The sequence below is a fragment of the Glycine soja genome, chromosome 7 (assembly GCF_004193775.1).
Source record: "Glycine soja cultivar W05 chromosome 7, ASM419377v2, whole genome shotgun sequence".
NCBI lineage: Eukaryota > Viridiplantae > Streptophyta > Magnoliopsida > Fabales > Fabaceae > Glycine > Glycine soja.
In genome coordinates this window covers 2007877-2030234 of record NC_041008.1, presented here as the reverse complement: position 1 = coordinate 2030234, position 22358 = coordinate 2007877, and the positions used below count along the sequence as shown (strand labels likewise).

Below are 22358 nucleotides of genomic sequence, written 5' to 3'. Positions count from 1 at the left end.
CGAGAGGTGATAAGTGAAAAGTTGTGTTTGTACATAGATTTATAGAAGGTTAATTTGGTTAGGTGCATAACATTTAGATAGGAGGTGAAAAGTGAAAGGTTATGAAACTAACCTTTTTTATGCTTATTTATGGAGTTATGAGACTAGCAATACATACGAATTAAATTGTAATGTAATACTTAAAATTTCATAATTCTAATACTATATCTTAGTAATATTATTTTTCTTAACTTGTATCCCTTTGAGTTTTTTAAAATATAGAATTTTTTTTCAGGTTTTTTTTTAAATCGAAGATAGATAATGTGAGAGTTTACAATAATTTATGTACCATCTTAAGTAATTGAGTTAAATTCTTTAATATTTTTCATGTTTTTTTCCTTTCAAATTGATCATCTTTCATATTTGATCTTTGATGATTTAAGCAAGACTTTTCGCAATCAAACATAAATATCTCATTTAAAGGAGATAAAGAAGTAATGCTCACTTTTATAAAACAGGAAAAATTATAAATATAAATTTATTTCAAGAAAGAATAATAACTCGTATATAATCTTCTCATCTTTTCTCTACACTATGTTCTCTTTTTATCTCTTAGAGTACATCTCAGCTTTCATCATTAGTTATAAAGGAGAATACAAATAAATGAGCTTTTATTTTTTTCCTTCTCCTTTTAATAATAAGAAAGAATACAAGAGACAAGTGTAGTTTATGATTTTTTTATGAACAATGTTCATTTGCTAGTTTTTGTTAAAAATGTTGATAAGAGATTTACCATTACAATCTCTTATTCTTTTCTCCTTCACCCTTTATCCTTAAATTCTCTCACTAAATCATTCTAATAGAAATCTTGTATTTTATGTAGTTATATTTTGAGACGAGGTGAAACCAACACAATAGACTTTTTTCCTCAAAATATGCCCCTAGCCGATGCCTGCCAGGATATTTTGGCATGGTGGGGGGCTGGAAAACATTTCGAGGTGAGATTTGTGTTGAGTTTTCTTTCCTTAAATTTTTACCGTTTCAAACAAGAGAAAATTATCTTGAAAATTCAAATAAAATATATTGAGTTTCTTGGTGAATGATATAATTTATGAGGTTTTGGAAACATGATTACTAATTCACATTAAGAAGAAATAAAATTGAAACAATGATTTCAGGAAGGAACCTGAGTGATCTAAACCGAAGAGAGAAAAGAGATTTTAATTAAATGCTTTATATAGTTAAGAAGGAAAGGAAAGAAATTTTTAAAAAAATTATTTTCTTATTTTTTATAATTTTAAATTTTAAAACTTAATTAAGTGAGAGTTTTAGTCCTTCTATTTTAAATTCATTAAAAGTTTAAAAATCAATAATGAGATTTATTAAATAAATAATAAAAATTAAAGGTTAAATTATAATTTTTGTCCTTCTATTTTTTAAATCTATGCTTTTCGTCCTCTTGATTTTTAATCATAACATTTGATTTTTTTATTTTTATAAATTGATGCTTTTGGTTCCATTGGTAGATTATTAATAAATAATTTTGATTAAACTGTTATTAATTTAATTATAAATTAATTAAAACCCATTAATTATTAAATTTTAATAAAAATTATTAACCTTGATCCTTCACAACACGGTGTCCTTACTTTTTTTCTGTAAATACTTCTTTCATCTCTATCATCACATAGGAATCCAGAAGCAACAACATCACATTAGAGTTAATAATCTTTTGTTAAAGTTTTTAATGATTAATAATTTTTATTTAATTTAATAAACCTATAAATCAAAATTATTAGTTTAATATTCTATAAGGATAGGATGACCAAATTATAAATTTATAAAATTTTGAAGACCAAATTTTACAATTATAAAGCAGGAGCACAAAAATCATGAATTTGGAAAATCAAGGTAAGCAAAATTTTAATTTAAAAAAAATAAATAATTTTATAATTTCTAAAAAATTTCAAATCTAGTGGGTTTGATAGGGATATACTTGGTTTATAATAAAATCTCATTAATTATTTATTTGAAATGTTATTTTTTATCTATGTATTTTTTTTACGTATTTGTTATCAATATAGAATACAATAAAGACTTGTTACAAGATTAATAAAACTTAAACAACACATTCAATGAGTTAAATTTTTGTAGTCGTCTTGATTAAATTCACCAATATGTAAATGCTTCATCATAAGTTTATTTGATAAATGATAGTTGAAAAAGAAAAGGCCAACTAACAATTAAAAGTACATAGCAAAAAATCACTTTATTTAAGTAAAAATCAAATTAGATGCAAATGTAATTAAGAATATATAGAAGACCCATTTATTATCCACTAAACAAAAAGTTATCAAAGAGAGGAATTGCATTACATTGCGTCATCAAACTTTATTACTTTAAACAACTTGGTACATGATAACTATGAAATTTAAGTTTATTTGATAGTCAATTTTGACTAAAAATGATTACAATTTCTTCATTTTATTTCATGTGAAAATGTGTTTCAAGGTATGTTCATCACTAACTTCGCGTGACATTGAATCATTGACATAGACCCTTGATAACTGTTAAATAATTGTATTTTGATAATAGAAAATAAGGCAAAATTGTCTTTAAAAATAATTATTTAGCAGTTATTTGCGCTTAAATATTAAAGAATTGATGTTTTGTTGAATTTTGGCTACAAATATGAAAACTGGAGGTGTAACAAGTAAAAAGGCCAGAAAAATTGAAGAAAAGAAGAAAATCTGAAGCAGGCCCAGTCCAATACGCGCGCTGAGCGCGCGTCACGCGCTAAGCCCATGATCCAACAGAAGCGCGCGCTAAGCCTGCAACACGCGCGCTAAGCCCGCGATCTAACAGAAGCGCGCGCTAAGCCTGCAACACAGGCGCTAAGCCCGCGATCTAACAGAAGCACGCGCTAAGCCTGCAACATGAGCGCTAAGCACGCGATCTACACGCGCTAAGCCTACAACATGCGCGCTAAGCGCGCGATCTACACGCGCTGAGCGAGGGGGTGTCGCGCTGAGCTCGCCTACGAAGGCCCAAAGCCCACTTCAACAGCTATAAATAGAGAGCCAGTCCAAGGGACAGAACACATCACGACAGAACCCCCTCACCTAGGGGTTTCACTTACTCCCTTTCTTTCACCCCTTGGCAATGTGATGTATGATGTACTCTTCATTATTTATCAATGCAATACCAGGTTTTTCTTTCTTATTTTCTTTTCTGTTTTTACCTTGCATACTCATCTTTATATTCTGTTAGGGGTTAGATGCTCGGGAGAGGGTAACTTCTAAATAAGATTTAAAGAAGATATGCATGCATTAGTTTCAGGGGTTAGACGCTCGGGAGAGGATAACTTTTAATAGAACAAGAAGAAAAGATATCATAATAAAATTATTGCTAGGCATAGAGTGATTGCATTATGCCCATGCGTCAAAGCAAACATCTAGAATTAGAACTTCATGCATTTTATCTATTGAGTCTTTGCAAAGGCATTTGGGGGATAGATAGATAAAATAGGCTTGTCATAGTGAGGCATTAGGAGCAAGTAAATGAATAGATGTGGATGGGATAAAATCACCAGAATTGGTAAAGAAAAAATCATAAACCCATACATCCTAGGCAGGCTAGGCAAGTCAGTTCCCAACATTATCTTATCTTGAATTTATCTTTTTTTTATCTAAATCTTTCATCTTTCTTATCTTTCACTTTTCTAATCTTCTTCCTTTTTTTCTTTATCTTTAATTCTTTTATCTTTTCCTTTATCTTCTAATTTTATCTTTTCTTATCTTCTATCTTTTTCTATTTTTTTATTTTTATCTCTTGCTTGTAAATTGGGTTTTCATTAGTCTAAGTACGAACAAAGTCCCTATGGATTCGACACTCGGACTTCCGAGCACTTTACTACTTGTAGTCGTGTTGATTAAATTCACCAATATGTAAATGCTTCATCATAAGTTTATTTGATAAATGATAGTTGAAAAAGAAAAGGCCAACAATGTAACAATTAAAAGTACATAGCAACAAATCACTTTATTTAAGTAAAAATCAAATTAGATGCAAATGTAATTAAGAATATATAGAAGACCCATTTATTATCCACTAAACAAAAAGTTATCAAAGAGAGGTATTGCGTTACATTGCGTCATCAAACTTTATTACTTTAAACAACTTGGTGCATGATAACTATGAAATTTAAGTTTATTTGATAGTCAATTTTGACTAAAAATTATTACAATTTCTTCATTTTACTTCATGTGAAAATGTGTTTCAAGGTATGTTCATCACTAACTTCGCGTGACATTGAATCATTGACATAGACCCTCATTATAAAATGAATGAACACACTTAAAGGAAGGAAATCATCGTCAACAACTTTGCATTGTAATAAAGATGTATAATATATGAAGTTAGTAAATATGAAGAAAAACATAAAATATTATAAAATAATGATAAAAATGCTATATTATATAATGAATATACGATGACAACAGTTTACGATTAGGGTTTAAAGAGCATTAATGATGAGATGAAAATAAGACTAATAAACATGAATAAAAGATAAATGTTTATCATATTTTTTTAATTTCTTATCAATCATCTTAATTCTTAAATGATATTTTATTAAAAAATATATACCAATTCCAGACGTATATCTCTAGAACTATGAATCATAGTTTCGGATATACATTTTCTGGGTGAAAGGGATTGGTGATCCATATGATTTATATGGATTCACGATCCGTATGACTCACATGAATTGACGATCTATATGAGTTTTTTTTTAAAACTCATACGAATGATTAATCTGTATGAATCATATGAATTGTCAATCAAAGTACATAAGAGAAAAGCTTCACTATAAACAAAGATACACACTATTTAATTGCTTGAGATAAAAAAAAATGCAGTTAACACTAGAGTTAATTAATGAAATGAAAATAATTAAAGAATAAAGAAGCACAATCATTACTTTTTAATTAATTTATATTGCTTGATTTTGTAACTCATTACTTTTATTGCCAATTAAGTATTGTCTTTTTGTGCCTATGGTGTTTCGGCACGCCAGGAAAGCAAGGAATTCCGGTAACCTCAATCCAATCAGTTCCATGAAAAAACTTAGATGGTGAGAACCAACGTGCTGCTTTTGAATTGAGGTTCCAAATCCCAGCCCATTTCACACGCTTGGATTTGTCTGAACCGGGGCCAATGTTGTGGTACTCGGCATAGAAGCAAGTATCCATACCAGAAGGACCCTCTAGTCCTTGCCATGGCAAATACCCATCAGCGTCAATCAAATCATCAATGTACGTGTCCATGATAATAGTCCTAGAGTAATTCTTCCATGGACGAGCTAGGTAAGCCTTGTTCTCAAATCTCACTGAGTAGAACTCAGGGTCAGACACAATGGATCCCCCTTGGATTACTATTCCAGATGGTTGTTGTCTCTCTTTTCTACCTTGTGCAGTCACAATGCATTGTTGGTTCTCCATTGGCTTTCGGACCACGAAAGTGCAATTTTGAAAAACAGCTAGTGCATTACCGAACACAAAGTCGATGGTACCTGAAATGGTGCAATCTCTATAGAATTGACGCATGGTGTGTGCATAAAGTGTGTCTTGATACCCATCCATTGAGCAATTGTAAAAGATGGACTTGTCTGCTTGGACTCTCAATGCCACCGCTTGATGCTTATGAGGTCCAGCAGAATTCTCAAACCCCATATTGATGGCCACAAAGTGATCTCCTTGAATAGCTGCATGCATAAAGTAGTTAATTTATTTATTTGAATAAAAAATTCCCTTGAATTACAAATGGTTTATTTTTAATTTTTTTGTTTAATTAAATTTTGTAAATGTATCTTTTATTAATTTATTCATTTTGGGGCGGGTTAAAGGTGTTTTCAAATAAAAACTATGGACCTTAAAATGTTAAGTAAGGAAAGGACTTTTCAAAGAGTTTATTCAAGTTGAAGAACATGACATATGATATTTTTATAAACTTCAGAGTTTTATGGAGAAACTTATCAAATTTAGTTTTTTTAATCTCATTTTAGCAAGCTTCAAAGTTTGACTCAAGAATAAGGTTTCATTTAATAAATTTATTGAATAAGTTTTTAATTATGTTTTTTTTTACCCAAATGCACATGAGTAATAAATTTAGTTTCTTTTAATCTCATTTTGGTAAGCTTCACTGTCTGACTCATGAATAAGGTTTCATTTAATAAATTTATTGGATAAGTTATTAATTAAGTTTTTTTTACTCAAATGCATAGGACTAGTAAGTTAATTAAGTTGATAATCACGAAAAGAGACATACCGACAGTGGCAGTTCTATAAGTGTTCGTTCCATCTATGAAGTTTTTGTTACCAGATATTCGTGTCTTTTTCCCCCCTTCACCAATAAACACCACATGGGTCATTTTTTTTGTAACTTCAACATACTCTTGGTAAACGCCTTCCTTGATGTAGATCACAAATGGCTTTCGGTTTTTCTCAGGCACTTGCTTCAATGCCTCATTGATGCTTTTGAAATCTCCACTACCATCTATGGCTACAGTAACATTAGGCTTGCGTTTTAATGGACTTGCATTTTCATTAAGGAGTCTATGTTGATCAACCCATGACGGAAGCTCAGAATCTTGAAGGAGGCGACGCCCAAATGATTTTGTGATATTCCAATCATTAACAGTGTCAGCTAAATCTGTTACAATGGCAAGGGCATTGCTGCTCATATGCATGCCTATCGTCAACAAATCCTTCATCTTTTTGCCAGCATCACTAGTGGTGTTCTCAAACCCATCCAAGCAAGTATCTTGGTATGTAACCGCGCCACTAAGCCAAACTTTTAAATTCATGAGGATTTTGTCAACATTTATGAGGTTAAACTCACCTATTCCATCAAGTGACCTTGTTAATTCCCCAATAGAAAGATCCATGAGTTGCTTGCATGTTTCAAGTGCCATCTTGGCTCTGGGTTCCTCCTCAACCTCATGCAAAATATTAGTTTCTTTGAGTTTATCACCAATTTTTGTAATGGTGATGTTGAAGAAAATTTTGATAAGTTCTTTTGGATCTGTGGTATTTCCAGCCCCAGCTATAAGGCTTTCCTCGCATTCTTTCTTATAATTTGTGGGATGACAAAGGGTTTGGACGGCTTTTATAGAAGAAACAACATGATTTTTCTTGTTGTCCTCTGTATCATTGTTGGAACCATTCTCATTGAGATTGACCCCAACTGTGATTGCCACAACCATAGCCACCAACAATAAGGCTGAGACGCCAATGATGGCGATTCTCTTTCCTTTCCCTGCATTTCCCTCAGACATTTTAACTAGCTCCTGTCATAAATGAATATTTATGTAAAATTAGTTAATATGACAAGTAATATGACCATAATATTCCTCTGCACTAATTAAGAATGGACATGTTTTTAAACTCTAAACATGACTTATTTGATTTTGATTCTTTTTTCATCTCTATAATTGTTTTTTTAAAAAAAAACTTTATATAGTCGCTTGGTTATAACATGTCATGCAACTACTCATGTCGCACCACCAACCATTTTGATGTGACATGTAATAGGGTATAACGAAAAGCATATAACATCGTCATCAAGAAACTATAGACAATATTTTTTTAAAAGATCGAAATCTAATAATAAGAAAGTCACATTTACATAAAATATAAATATATTGCATTCCTCAAATTAACTTGTATAGTAATTTATGCACGTACTATGCGACACAAGGATCTTCACGTAGAGAAGTCAAGGGAAATGGGATCGTTGGGGCGATGGCTACTTTTTGCCAAATTCCATTGAAGAATATGTTTTTGTAGTTTGGGGATGCAATGTAAAGTGTTATTTATACATTAAAAAAATGATATTGAACACCTAATACAGTTGAATCATTCAAATGCTATTTGTGGTTTGTTAAAATGCTAAAAATCATATTTTCTAAAATAAGAAAGGGAGAGAAGGAATGTAAAGGCCACATAGTGTATATGGTTAGCCTTTATGACTTTTTTTTGACAAATTTATGCTAATCCATCAATTTATAACCTTGATTTGCGTTCTACCAATAGTAAATGTGGTATGAGTTAAGGTCTATAGTTGGTACTACAATATGCACCCGTCTTAGAGACAGGTTACAAATTAAAAAATTTCTTACTTTTATTCACTCTTAAATGTCTGCAATAAGAAAATGATTAAACAAATAATTTTTATTTGAATATGAAATAATTAATATAATCTATTTTATTATATATAATTATTATTTTTGTATAATTTTTTAAAATATTTTTTCATATGCGTACACTTAGAAAATGACCTCCAAAGTTCAAAATTAAGGAACAACTTTTGTTTGTACACAAACATTTCCTTAAGACAAGTTAGCACATGCTCCATAAACATCTAACTGTAATTTTAAATTAGAGTAAAATACACTAACATGGAATGCAATTTGTGTAATTTCACAAAACTTTAAATTAGTGTAATTTACTTTTTAAACTAATATGTCTTTTTAACATGTGTCTTCTTAAACTTTAGGTGTACTGGCACGAATATTTAATATTTTAAACAATATGAATATTAGATATAATTATTTTTTTTCATATTTCAAAATAAATGCTATTAGATATATGGTTCAGGGTAAGGTGTATCACCTTATGAGTGATGTATGACAAAGCATTAAAATTGATTTGATATCGAAGGTAATTTAAACCAGTAAGGTATGGGTAAAATTGACCTGAAATAAAGGTTTTTATATTTTTTATTTGACCCTTGCCACTTTGTGGTTTATCTTTTTGTAGAATATGTCTTTGATCTCTCAAATTTTTAATGTTTGGTTTTATTCCGTCTAAAAATTTGTCCATTTTTTTGTCCTTCTAATATTGAAGCGCGCCACTTTTTATCTTTAATGTGACTTTGATAGTACTTTATAGAGAGACGAAAAGTGGTTTAAATAATACTTGAGGGAATAAAAATGATACATTATAAAATTAGAAGGACGAAAAACAAACCAAATTTTTTAATAGACTAAAACTAAACTTCAGACGTTTTATAGAACAAAAACATGTTTTACCATATTATTATTTAATCTCTATCGCATTGAAAAACTAACACTCTGAATCTCACAAATTCAAACTCGGTCGAAATTTATGAATTTATATATGCTAATAAAAGAAAAACACTGAAATTCTTCATAAACGAAGCTCCTCCATGAGGGCACCATTTGCCTCGATACCCTTTGTTTGGAAATATAATGAGTAAAATAACATTGAGATATCTATAGATGGGCCACAAGAAAACTACATAAATCAATTTGACACCACATCTAATCTAAAGCCATAAAACAAGCGATTTACAAATCATTTTCACTTATATGTTGTTCAACAATATGTCTATTTTTATCCAATGTTTGACTTGTTACTCGCACTTGGACTCCAAGAATGCTTCATCAAACTTTATTACTTTAAACAACTTGGTGCACCGAAGGAATTTTCTCTTGGTGTCAATAATCCTAACTTTTGTACAAAAATTATTTCAATTTTTTTATAAAGATAAACATAGAAACATTCAAAATTTATACAAATGAAAAATATTAATAGACTTAAATTTGAAGTTTTAAATAAATGAGATAAAAAGATTTGAGAGAAGGTGAAACTAAGATCATAGACTTTTTGCTCAAAATATTCCCCTACTGCCGCTTCCTGCCAGGATATTTTGGCATGGTGAGGGGCTGGAAAACATTTCTAGGTGGGACTTTTGTTGAGTTTTCTTTCTTTTTCACGGTTTCAAATAAGAATAAGAGAAATTTATCTTGAAAATCCAACCAAAATATATTACGAGTTTCTCGTTGAATGCTATAATTGATGAGGTTTTGGGCAGATGGTTACTAATTTTTACAATGCTATATTAAGAAATAAAACTGAAATAGTGGCTTCTGGGACTGCTTGGATAGAGAGTAGGGAACGTGAGTGATTTCAATGGAAGAGAGAAAAGAGATTTTGATTAGATACTTTATTTAGTTAAGAAGGATAGGAAATAAATTTTAAAAAATTATTAATTTTCATATTCTTATAATTTTAAATTTTAAGACGTATATAACAGAGAGTTTTAGTTAAAAGTGGTTATTGTATTTAAGACTAGTGCAAGCAACAATATTTCCTTACTATCTATTGAATGCAATGAGAGACTAAACCTTCATTGTTAGGAGCCGAGCAACCAATGTCCTTGTAATATAATCTTTTCTTACTATCTATTGAATGCAATGTCAATTTTTATTGTTTCTTTCTTGTGTTTTATTGTATTGTATGGTCTGATCATCCTGCATTTGTTTAGGGATTAGACATTGGGAAATGATAATTTCTAAAGAATTGGAAGAGAACATCTGAACAAATCATTGCTAGGGAAAGAGTATCCTAACTACATGCAATTTATTGTTTTATTTCTGCAAAGGGATTTGAGAGAGAATAGATAAATTAAGCTCTTCATCATGAGGGATCACAGTGTTCAGTATCTTAATAGATATGGGTGAAAATCGAATAACATTAAATAGAGAAACACCATCAAGGATTAGGCATGCTTGGCCCCAACATATTTTAAATTTTGAATTTATCTTTAAGAATTTGAACATATTATCATCATTTTTATCTTCTATATTTATCATCTTTTAATTTAAATATTTATCTTATCTTTTAACTCTCTTTAATTATCTTTTATTTTAAATTCCTTATCTCTTACTTGTAAATTAGGTTTGCATCAATTTAAATACAAATAAAGTCCTTGTGGATTTGATGCTCGTACTTCCATTTTAACTTTACTATTTGTGATAAATTGGTGCACTTGCCAATGAGTTAACAATTTACATAATTTTATAATTTCCAACAAGTGTAAGGAATAAGGAGAGTTAGAAAATATGTTATAGCATCTCTCTTGTTCTAAATGTGATATGACCTAGCCAGCAAGGAACAACTATAGTAACTCGAGATCTTCATAATCCAAGCACTTGTGAATGTTAGTCCACTTATAAAACACTTCTCTTTAGCCACTGAACTAGTTTTTTGCACTCGGCAAGTTTTTACTCCAATGGTGCTGCATAATATTCATAGGCCTAATCCAAACATGTTACATTAGGCTGTCAGGCTTCTCCTATGAGAACGCAAATCAAACTAACAACATCTGTTGCATGGGCTAGGTAGGACTGAATAGAATTTAGTCAGACTTTGCCAAGATTCATATAGGGTAATAGATAGGTAGCTGGACAAAGTACGTCATAGATTTATGAATCTCTTATTTATTAAAAAAAAAAACACTGCTAACGCATTCTAGAAAAAAAAAGCTGAAAGAATTTGCTTTTAGAAAAAGGATGCAACATAAACAAAATTTAGTTTTTAATGCTTTTGAAGTGGTAGCCTTTAGTCCTTTTTACATATTAGTTTGATTGGAAATCATTAACAAATCCAAATGAGAAATTCTTGCATACAACTTATTGTTGTTTATTTGTATCCTATGATAATGAATAAATTCAGCACAGATCCCAACCACAGTTGATTATCACTGTAGAATTGGCCATAATTCAAATCAAATATGCTATGACTTGTCCAAAAGCCAGCCTCCTTGACCCATTGAAATAACATTATTGAAGCTACTTTGCCTCTACTTTTGGCGTAACTTTCTCCACTCCCCATTAGATCTTAGACATGCTAATAGTATGTAGCAATACGACTACAAATGAGCCATAGGCACATGCTTACTTATATCTCTTCTGTCATATTCATTTTTACACTTCCTTGAAGCACATGATGGTGTGATTTGTGTGGTAGTGGAAATAAGTGGTGATGTTTGAGTTATGGCTAGATGTTCTCATGTTATATGATGGGTTGCAAACGGATAATTCTTGAGTCCTTATTACTTTTATTAAATTGATTCATACTGAATAAATAAGCAAGAAGATCTTCTAAAGGGATTTTTAGTTAAATTAGGCTTAGTAAACACAATAGAACAAAAGAGATAATTTTAAGAGAAACCTAATACTTAATTATCCCATTATACTTTAATTTAATTATATACCTCCAACCATATCAGTAAACACTCTATGAAAATCGATTTTGAAAACTTGAAAATTGATTTTCATGTCCTACAATTGATTATCAATTTTTTTTTTGAATAATTGATTATACATTTTGACAATCGATCTATATATTTTGAAAATAAATTATTTTAATTGAATAAATCATTTTTATTTATTTATTCATTCCTCTTAAACTAAACATATTTCTCTTAAACCATTTTGATTATCCTTTTCTTGTCATTATCTTTTTTTGTCAAGCATTTGAATCCAAACCAACGTGAGCACAAACAAAAGAGTTAAACAATCTCAAAAGTTATTAATTATCCATCAAATGTAAAGGAATTCTTTGCTAGCTAGATATGACAACATGTGTTTCGGCAATGCATGCTAACCGTGTACCTAACTGCCATATTCAAGGCTCGATCAACATCCACAGTGTCTTGCAACCATGCAATATGCAGAAAGTCATGTGTTCCATTACATATATATTATATAACAAACAACATGCATTGCTCATAATTTCAATTCATCCCTGATGATGGCTGAGACAAATGCATCTTACAGTGCAGTAATGCACAGAGAAAAACGATGGCCAAGAAGAAACGGAATAGAAAAAATAACAGAAGACACATTGAATGGTACATATAATGATTGATGTCTAACGTTAAGGGCCTCTTTCTCAAATCCCATATTGCATTTGTCACACTCCACTTCCACATACAGTTAAACAGTTACCTCTTCTTTTTCTTTGTACCTAACTATCATCAGTTTCCCAAACCCGTGTATTTTCCCACACACCGAACACGTCCTCGTACAAGTAAACAACTACCTCTTTTTTTCCTTTGTACCTAACTGCCATCAGTTTCAACCACTCATGTATTTTCCCACTCATGTGTCTATCTTTTCCCTTAAGAGAGGAGGAAAACATATTAATTGACCCACTATGGGCCCTAACAAATCCCATGTTGCATTGTCACACTCCACTTCCACGTACAAGTTAGTTCTTCTTTTCCTTTGTGCCTAACTCATCAGTTTCAATCACTCACACCCCTCCTATATAATAGATCTTCACTCTTTGCATCCTCACCCTAAACCAAACCAAATCAAAGACAAAACAATCTTAACATCAATCTCAAGGATATCTTTCTCTTTTTTTTTCTCTTTTTCTCTCTTTCCCTATTTAGTCTAATATAGTTTTTCTTGTCTTATCTATCAACCCTTTACTTGGTTTCTAAGTTACTAACTACTTAGAGATCAATAGAAAAAGAAATGAACATTATTCTTGAAAAAAGGTATATTCAAAATTGTATTGAGCTAAGTTCCTTATCTAGCAAAATGGACATTAGTGATGAACGTATGTTGGAATTCAGTGTCACATAAAGGAAAACATAAAATATTCTAAAATAATGATAAAAATGCTATATTATATAATGAATATACGGTGACAATAGTTTATGATTAAGGTTTAAAGAACATTAATGATGAGATGAAAATAAGACTAATAAACATGAATATAAGATAAATATTTATCATATTTTTTTAATTTCTTATCAATAATCTTAATTCTTAAATGATATTTTATTAAAAAAATATATACCAATTCTAGAAGTATATCTTTGGAACTATGAACCATAGTTTCGGAGATACATTTCCAGAATATGAATGTGTAATTCCATAAATACATTTCTGAAAGCAAAAGGGGTATATGCTTTTAAGAAAAAGAGTATAAAGGGTAATTGAGAGGTAAAGGGGGGGTACATGGGTGTACTTAGGGAATACGTAGGTGTAATAGCCAGAGCCTACATGAAATAGTTAGAGATGCAAATAGTAACAGCCCAAGTTGCATCACATGTTGCTAGCGACCCTCGAAAAGTACCAACCAATAAAAAGGTAGTTGTTTTGGCCACCCAACATTTTTGCTGGAACACCCAGCAACATAGGTGAAAGGGATTGGTGATTCATATGGATTGGCGATCCATATAACTCATACGGATTGATGATCTTTATGAATTTTTTTTAAACTCATATGAATTGTTGATCCATATGAATCATATGAATTGTCAATACGAATCACAAACGTAGAGGGACAAAAAATAGTCAAGAAAGCAAATTAAAATCTTCTTTTTCTCATCTTTCCAAGAATCAAAGTACACAAAAGAGAAGCTTCACTATGAACAAAGGTACGCACTATTTATCTATTGTTTGTAAAAATCAATAGATAAATAGTGCGTATCTTTGTCCATAGTTATAAAATTACAATACTCATATTTATATAATTACATATTATAAAAAATACAATACTCAATTATTGTTTTCATTATTTTATTGCCAAAATTATATCTTATTATTTTTAGTATACATTTTATTATTTTAATACAGTTATAATTTGTTAGTTTCAAATTATTTAGAGTTGTTCTTGTGTCTCTCATTTTTATTTATCAAACAAATTTGATTAAGCCTTGTCATTCTTGATATCTATTACGAGTAAAAAAAAAAAATCTATAAGAGACGGTGTGTCTTTTAAATCATTTCAATACTTCAAAGGATTAGTTATTAATTTATGAAAAAAATATCCTGAATTTTTTAAAATACAAACAATAATGCTATTAGATACTACAAGCTTAGCTTGAGTAAATATTCAGATCCTCTCCGACCTTCTTCAATATCTCTATCTTTCTCTTCCTTTTCTATTTTTTCTTTTATCTTTCAACTTATCTCTCTCTTTTCTATTCTATGTCCTCTCCTCGCTTGGTTTTTCTTGCTGGAGAGGCAAGATGGCAGGAGATAATCCACACACCTCAAGAAATAGGTGGAACCATGGAAATGTTGTAACTGTTGTTACAACTTAAGGAGAGATATATAATCTAATTACATTAAAGTCTTTTTTTCCTTGGAGTGGAAAACCAACGTGTCAATCGTGGAGAGGAAATGATGTATGTCAATTTAGTACTTGAGTGCATCATCAGTTCATCACTAGGCATTTTCCAGACAAAACTATGTTTTTTTTAAATATAAATATTTATTGTTACTACTGTTAATAAAAGAGATTAAATTTGTGACTTTTTTCTCTTTAGTTTTTCTTTAATCATTCAATTCACCTTATATCTTTGACACAAAATTATGATTGATTTTGCATTAGATGGAATATGAAAATTGAGGTGGGAAGGGGAGTTGAGTTGTTATTGATATGGTAAATTTGAATAATCAAATGGAGAAGGTGACGTTGAAAGAGTCAAAATATGTGGATTTCGAAGGTTAGGTGCTGTTAGAATATGGTCGAGAGGTGATAAGTGAAAAATTATGTTTGTACATAGATTTATAGAAGGTTAATTTGGTTAGGTGCATGACATTTGAGGTTAATTTGGTTAGCAATACATACGAATTAAATTGTAATGTAATACTTAAAATTTCATAATTCTAATGCTATATCTTAGTAATATCATTTTTCTTGACTTGTATCCCTTTGAATTTTTTAAAATATAGTTTTTTCAGGTTTGTTTTTTAAAAATCTAAGATAGATAATGTGAGAGTTCACAATAATTTATGTATCATCTTAAGTTATTCAGTTAAATTTTTTAATATTTTTCATGTTTTTTTCCTTTCAAATTGATCATCTTTCATATTTGATCTTTGATGGTTTAAGCAAGACATTTCACAGTCAAACATAAATATATCATTTAAAAGAGATAAAGAAGTAATGCTCACTTTTATGAAACAGGAAAAATTATAAATATAAATTTATTTCAAGAAAGAATAATAACTCGTATATAATTTTCTCATCTTTTCTCTACACTATGTTCTCTTTCTATCTCTTAGAGTACATCTCAGCCTTCATCTCAGCCTTTTAATAATAAGAAAGAATACAAGAGACAAGTGTAGTTTATGATTTTTTTATGAACAGATGTTCATTTGTTAGTTTTTGTTAAAAATGTTGATAAGAGATTTACCATTACAATCTCTTCTTCTTTTCTCCTTCACCCTTTATCCTTAAATTCTCTCACTAAACCATTCTTATAGAAAACTTGTATTTTATGTAGTTATCTTTTGAGAGGAGGTGAAACCAGCACGATAAACTATTTTCCTCAAAATATGCCCCTAGCCACTGCCTGCCAGGATATTTTGGCATGGTGGGGGGCTGGAAAACATTTAGAGGTGAGATTTGTGTTGAGTTTTCTTTCTTTAAATTTTTACCGTTTCAAACAAGAGAAAATTATCTTGAAAATCCAAATAAAATATATTGAGTTTCTTGGTGAATGATATAATTTATGAGGTTTTGGCCGCATGGTTACTAATTCATATTAAGAAGAAATAAAACCGAAACAATGATTTCAGGAAGGAATGTGAGCGATCTAAATCGAAGAGAGAAAAGAGATTTTAATTAAATGCTTTATTTAATTAAGCAGGAAAGGAAAGAAATTTTTAAAAATTATTTATTTTCTTATTTTTATAATTTTAAATTTTAAAACTTAAATAAGAGAGAGTTTTAGTCCTTCTATTTTAAATTCATTAAAAGTTTAAAAATCAATAATGAGATTTATTAAATAAATAATAAAAATTAAAGGTTAAATTATAATTTTTGTTCTTCTTCTATTTTTTAAATCTATGCTTTTGGTCATCTTGATTTTTAATTATAACATTTAGTTTTTTTATTTTTATAAATTGATGATTTTGGTTCCACAGGTAGATTATTAATAAATAATTTTGATTAAACTGTTATTAATTTAATTATAAATTAATTAAAACCCATTAATTATTAAAATTTTAATAAAAATTATTAACCTTGATCCTTCACAACACGGTGTATACTTATTTCACCTCTATCATCACATAGGAATCCACTAGCAACAATATCACATTAGAGTTAATAATCATTTGTTAAAATTTTTTAATGATTAATAATTTTTATTTAATTTATAGTTAATTTAATAAATCTGTTAATCATAATTATTAGTTTAATATTCTATAAGGATGACCAAAATTATAAATTTACAAAATTTGGAAGATCAAATTTTAAAATTAAAAATCAGGAGGACCAAAATCATGAATTTGGAAAATGAAGGTAAGAAAAATTGTAATTTAACAAAAATTAAATAATTTTATAATTTCTAAAAAATTTCAGTTAATAATAGTATTAACAATATCTTAGCTAAAATTTCTCTTCTAAATGGGATGTAATATTACCTACCTAGCGAATAACAACTTGAGTAACTTGGTTTCTTTCCTTGTCATTGTATTTAAGAGTAGTGCTAGAAATACCTTTTTAATGTATTTTTTTATTGGTTAAATTAATAAAAATTTAAATTGTATTGATGGACAAGTCAAGAGGAAAATGTTTTATAGATGTAGGTAAGCTTAAGCTTAATGTCCTTGAAACCTATATATATATATATATATATATATATATATATATATATATATATATATATATATATATATATAATTTCTTAATAATAATGTAGCTTGCACAAACAATGTTGTCATAAAATAATATGACACATTGATATTTTTTTTTTTATGTACAATGATCACACTAAGGTTCAAATCTAGTGGCTTTGATACGGATATACTTCATTTATAATAAAATCTCATTAATTATTTGTTTGAAATATTATTTTTTATCCATGTCATTTTTTTTACTTATTTTTTTATCTATATAGAATACAATAAAGACTTGTGACAAGATTAATAAAACTTAAACAGCACATTCAATGAGTTAAATTTAAGTAGTCGTGTTGATTAAATTCACCAATATGTAAATGCTTCATCATAATTTTATTTTGATAAATGAAGGTGAAAAAGAAAAGGCCAACAATGTAACAATTAAAAGTACATAGCAACAAATCACTTTACTTACGTAAAAATCAAATTAGATGCAAATGTAATTAAGAATATATAGAAGACCCATTTATTATCCACTAAACAAAAAGTTATCAAGAGAGGAATTGTGTTACATTGATTTCAATTCCTTGAGATAAAAAAATGTAGCTAACTCTAAAGTTAAGTAATGAAATAAAAATAATTAAAGAATAAAGAAGCACAATCATTACTTTTTAATTAATTTATATTGCTTGCTTTCGCAACTCATTACTTTTATTGCCAATTAAGTATTGTCTTTTTGTGCCTATGGTGTTTCGGCACGCCAGGAAAGTAAGGAATTCCAGTAACCTCAATCCAATCAGTTCCATGAAAAAACTTAGATGGTGAGAACCAACGTGCTGCTTTTGAATTGAGGTTCCAAATCCCAGCCCATTTCACACGCTTGGATTTGTCTGAACCAGGGCCAATGTTGTGGTACTCGGCATAGAAGCAAGTATCCATACCAGAAGGACCCTCTAGTCCTTGCCATGGCAAATACCCATCAGCGTCAATCAAATCATCAATGTACGTGTCCATGATAATGGTCCTAGAGTAATTCTTCCATGGACGAGCTAGGTAAGCCTTGTTCTCAAATCTCACAGAGTAGAACTCAGGGTCAGACACAATGGATCCCCCTTGGATTACTATTCCAGATGGTTGTTGTATCTCTTTTCTACCTTGTGCAGTCACAATGCATTGTTGGTTCTCCATTGGCTTTCGGACCACGAAAGTGCAATTTTGAAAAACAGCTAGTGCATTACCGAACACAAAGTCGATGGTACCTGAAATGGTGCAATCTCTATAGAATTGACGCATGGTGTGTGCATAAAGTGTGTCTTGATACCCATCCATTGAGCAATTGTAAAAGATGGACTTGTCTGCTTGGACTCTCAATGCCACCGCTTGATGCTTATGAGGTCCAGCAGAATTCTCAAACCCCATATTGATGGCCACAAAGTGATCTCCTTGAATAGCTGCATGCGTAAAGTAGTTAATTTATTTATTCGAATGAAAAATTTCCCTTGAATTGAAAATGGTTTATATTTTTATTTTTTAAATTTTGTAAATGTATCTTTTATTAATTTATTCATTTTGGGGCGGGTTAAAGGTGTTTTCAAATAAAAACTATGGACCTTAAAATGTTAAGTAAGGAAAGGACTTTTCAAAGAGTTTATTCAAGTTGAAGAACATGACATATGATATTTTTATAAACTTAAGAGTTTTATGGAGAAACTTATCAAATTTAGTTTTTTTAATCTCATTTTAGTAAGCTTCAAAGTTTGACTCAAGAATAAGGTTTCATTTAATAAATTTATTGAATAAGTTTTTAATTATGTTTTTTTTACCCAAATGCACATGAGTAATAAATTTAGTTTTTTTTAATCTCATTTTGGTAAGCTTCACAGTCTGAGTCATGAATAAGGTTTCATTTAATAAATTTATTGGATAAGTTATTAAGTTTTTTTTTTTACTCAAATGCATAGGAGTAGTAAGTTAATTAAGTTGATAATCACGAAAAGAGACATACCGACAGTGGCAGTTCTATAAGTGTTCGTTCCATCTATGAAGTTTTTGTTACCAGATATTCGTGTCTTTTTCCCCCCTTCACCAATAAACACCACATGGGTCATTTTTTTTGTAACTTCAACATACTCTTGGTAAACGCCTTCCTTGATGTAGATCACAAATGGCTTTCGGTTTTTCTCCGGCACTTGTTTCAATGCCTCATTGATGCTTTTGAAATCTCCACTACCATCTATGGCTACAGTAACATTAGGCTTGCGTTTTAATGGACTTGCATTTTCATTAAGGAGTCTATGTTGATCAACCCATGACGGAAGCTCAGAATCTTGAAGGAGGCGACGCCCAAATGATTTTGTGATATTCCAATCGTTAACAGTGTCAGCCAAATCTGTTACAATGGCAAGGGCATTGCTGCTCATATGCATGCCTATCGTCAACAAATCCTTCATCTTTTTACCAGCATCACTAGTGGTGTTCTCAAACCCATCCAAGCAAGTATCTTGGTATGTAACCGCACCACTAAGCCAAACTTTTAAATTCATGAGGATTTTGTCAACATTTATGAGGTTAAACTCATTTATTCCATCAAGTGACCTTGTTAATTCCCCAATAGAAAGATCCATGAGTTGCTTGCAAGTGTCAAGTGCCATCTTGGCTCTGGGTTCCTCCTCAACCTCATGCAAAATATTAGTTTCTTTGAGTTTATCACCAATTTTTGTAATGGTGATGTTGAAGAAAATTTTGATAAGTTCTTTTGGATCTGTGGTATTTCCAGCCCCAGCTATAAGGCTTTCCTCGCATTCTTTCTCATAATTTGTGGGATGACAAAGGGTTTGGACGGCTTTTATGGAAGAAGCAATATGATCTTTCTTGTTGTCCTCTATATCATTGTTGGAACCATTCTCATTGAGATTGACCCCAATTGTGACCGCCACAACCATAGCCACCAACAATAAGGTTGAGACACCAATGATGGCGATTTTCTTTCCTTTCCCTGCATTTCCCTCGGACATTTCAACTACCTCCCTGTCATTAATGAGTATTACTGTAAAATTAGTTAATGTGACAAGTAATATGACCATAATATTCCTATACACTATTTAAGAATGGGCATGTTTTTAAACTCTAAACATGGCTTGTTTGATTTTGATTCTTTTTTCTTTTGTTTTTATCTCTACAATTGTTGAAAAAAACTTCATATAATGCACTTGGTTATAAAATGTCATGCAGCTACTCATGTCGCACCACCAACCATTTTGATGTGACATGTAACACGGTATAACTAAATGCATTTAACATCATCATCAAGTAACTATAGACACTATTTGAAATATAATGATTTTGTTGAAGATCGAAATAAACAAAATTAATTTTTTTAAAGATCAAAATCTAATAATAAGAAAGTCACATTTACATAACATATAAATATATTGTATTCCTCAAATTAACTTGTATATTAATTTATGCACATACTATGCAAAACAAGGAGCTTCACGTAGAGAAGTCAAGGGAAATGGGATCGTTGGGGCAGTGGCTACTTTTTTGTCAAATTCCCTCAAAGAATATGTTTTTGTAGTTTAGGGATGCAATGTAAAGTGTTATTTATGCATACAAAAAATGGTATTGAACAGCTAATACAATTGAATCATTCAAATGCAATTTGTGGTTTGTTAAAACGTTAAAAATCATATTTTCTAAAATAAGAAAGGGAGAGAGGGAATGTAAAGGCCACATTGTGTATATGGTTAGCTTATATGACCTATTTTTGACAATTTTATGCTAATCCACTAAGTTATAACCTTGATTTACGCTCTACCAATAGTAAATGTGGTATCAGACCAGGTCTATAGTTGGTAGTACAATATGCACCAGTCTTAAACACGGGTTACAAATTGAAAGTTTTCTTACTTTAATTCACTCTTAAATGTCAGCAATAAAAAAATGATCAAACAAATAATTCTTTTTGAATACGAAATAATTAATATAATCTATTTTATTATATACAATTATTATCTTTCTATAATTTTTTTAATACTTTTTTTATATGCGTACACTTTGAAAATGACCTCCAAAGTTTAAAATTAAGGAACAAGTTTTGTTTGTACACAAATTCCTTAAGACAAGTTAGCACACACTCCATAAATATTTAACTATAATTTTAAACTATAGTAAAATACACTAATTAGCATTCCATGAGATTTGGTGTACATAAAGTTTTTCTCAATTTTTAATATTTACAAAAACCTCCCTTGTAGGGGAGGATGGCGTAATGTTTTTCAAGCAATTAAGGGCGGTTAATGTAATGTATAAGGTGTATTGATATATATTTTCATAAAATTAAGGGTTTAGTGTAGGAGTACATACAAGTAGAGAAAATTTATGTAATTTCACAAAATTTTAGGAACGATTAGTGTAATTTACTTTTTAAACAAATATGTTTAATTAATGTGTCACTACTAGAGAAGTTACATTCTACATCGGTTAATTGAGGCATTTGAATTTCTGTCACGAGCAGCCTTTGCCTACTAGATCAACAACTGAGCCACCAGCCATGTATTCCATTATTATCCAAAGTTTAGTTTGATTGAGATAGGAACCATAATATTCAGTAATGTATGGACATCGACATTGGGACAGAACAGAAATTTCCTGAAAATATTGAACAGAATAAAAATGTAAAAATTTGGGTACAACAAATATCAAGTACATGTAATTTACAAGATTTATACCTTCTGGATATCATCAATTTCATCCTCTATGTGAAGTGACAAAAGAAAGGAAAGATAAATTAGGAAGTATTAAGGAAGAAATGCATATAGATTCAGATCACAACACGGCAAATATGATGTTAATACTCCGTCCAGGGGTTTCCCATTCTACAATTGAGATAATGCTCAGTTTTCTTAATACTAACTAT

General features: G+C 30.1%; 3 protein-coding genes across 3 annotated transcripts in view; 1 reads left to right on the top strand and 2 right to left on the bottom strand.

Annotated features, from left to right (window-relative positions):
- Positions 1-22358, top strand: part of LOC114418073 (aquaporin NIP6-1-like) — a 37355-nt gene that overhangs the window by 9545 nt on the left and 5452 nt on the right. The gene's annotated exons all lie outside the window — the stretch shown is intronic.
- LOC114418072 (putative pectinesterase/pectinesterase inhibitor 28) lies at positions 4848-7824 on the bottom strand. Its single transcript, XM_028383220.1, has 3 exons — positions 7725-7824; positions 6307-7327; positions 4848-5743 (listed from the first exon to the last, which is right to left on the bottom strand). Exons 2-3 carry the CDS (start codon positions 7313-7315, stop codon positions 5004-5006), a joined length of 1749 nt encoding a protein of 582 aa, XP_028239021.1. The 5' UTR covers positions 7316-7327; positions 7725-7824; the 3' UTR covers positions 4848-5003.
- Positions 18089-21015, bottom strand: LOC114418071 (putative pectinesterase/pectinesterase inhibitor 28). The gene is made up of 3 exons (XM_028383219.1): positions 20915-21015; positions 19446-20467; positions 18089-18891 (listed from the first exon to the last, which is right to left on the bottom strand). Exons 2-3 carry the CDS (start codon positions 20452-20454, stop codon positions 18152-18154), a joined length of 1749 nt encoding a protein of 582 aa, XP_028239020.1. The 5' UTR covers positions 20455-20467; positions 20915-21015; the 3' UTR covers positions 18089-18151.

Coding starts and splice junctions, on each gene's coding strand:
- LOC114418072 (XM_028383220.1), bottom strand. CDS start 7,315: ATGTCTGAGGGAAATGCAGGGAAAGGAAAGAGAATCGCCATCATTGGC. Junction 5,744..6,306: donor TTATAGAACTGCCACTGTCG/GTATGTCTCTTT, acceptor TTATGCATGCAG/CTATTCAAGGAGATCACTTT.
- LOC114418071 (XM_028383219.1), bottom strand. CDS start 20,454: ATGTCCGAGGGAAATGCAGGGAAAGGAAAGAAAATCGCCATCATTGGT. Junction 18,892..19,445: donor TTATAGAACTGCCACTGTCG/GTATGTCTCTTT, acceptor TTACGCATGCAG/CTATTCAAGGAGATCACTTT.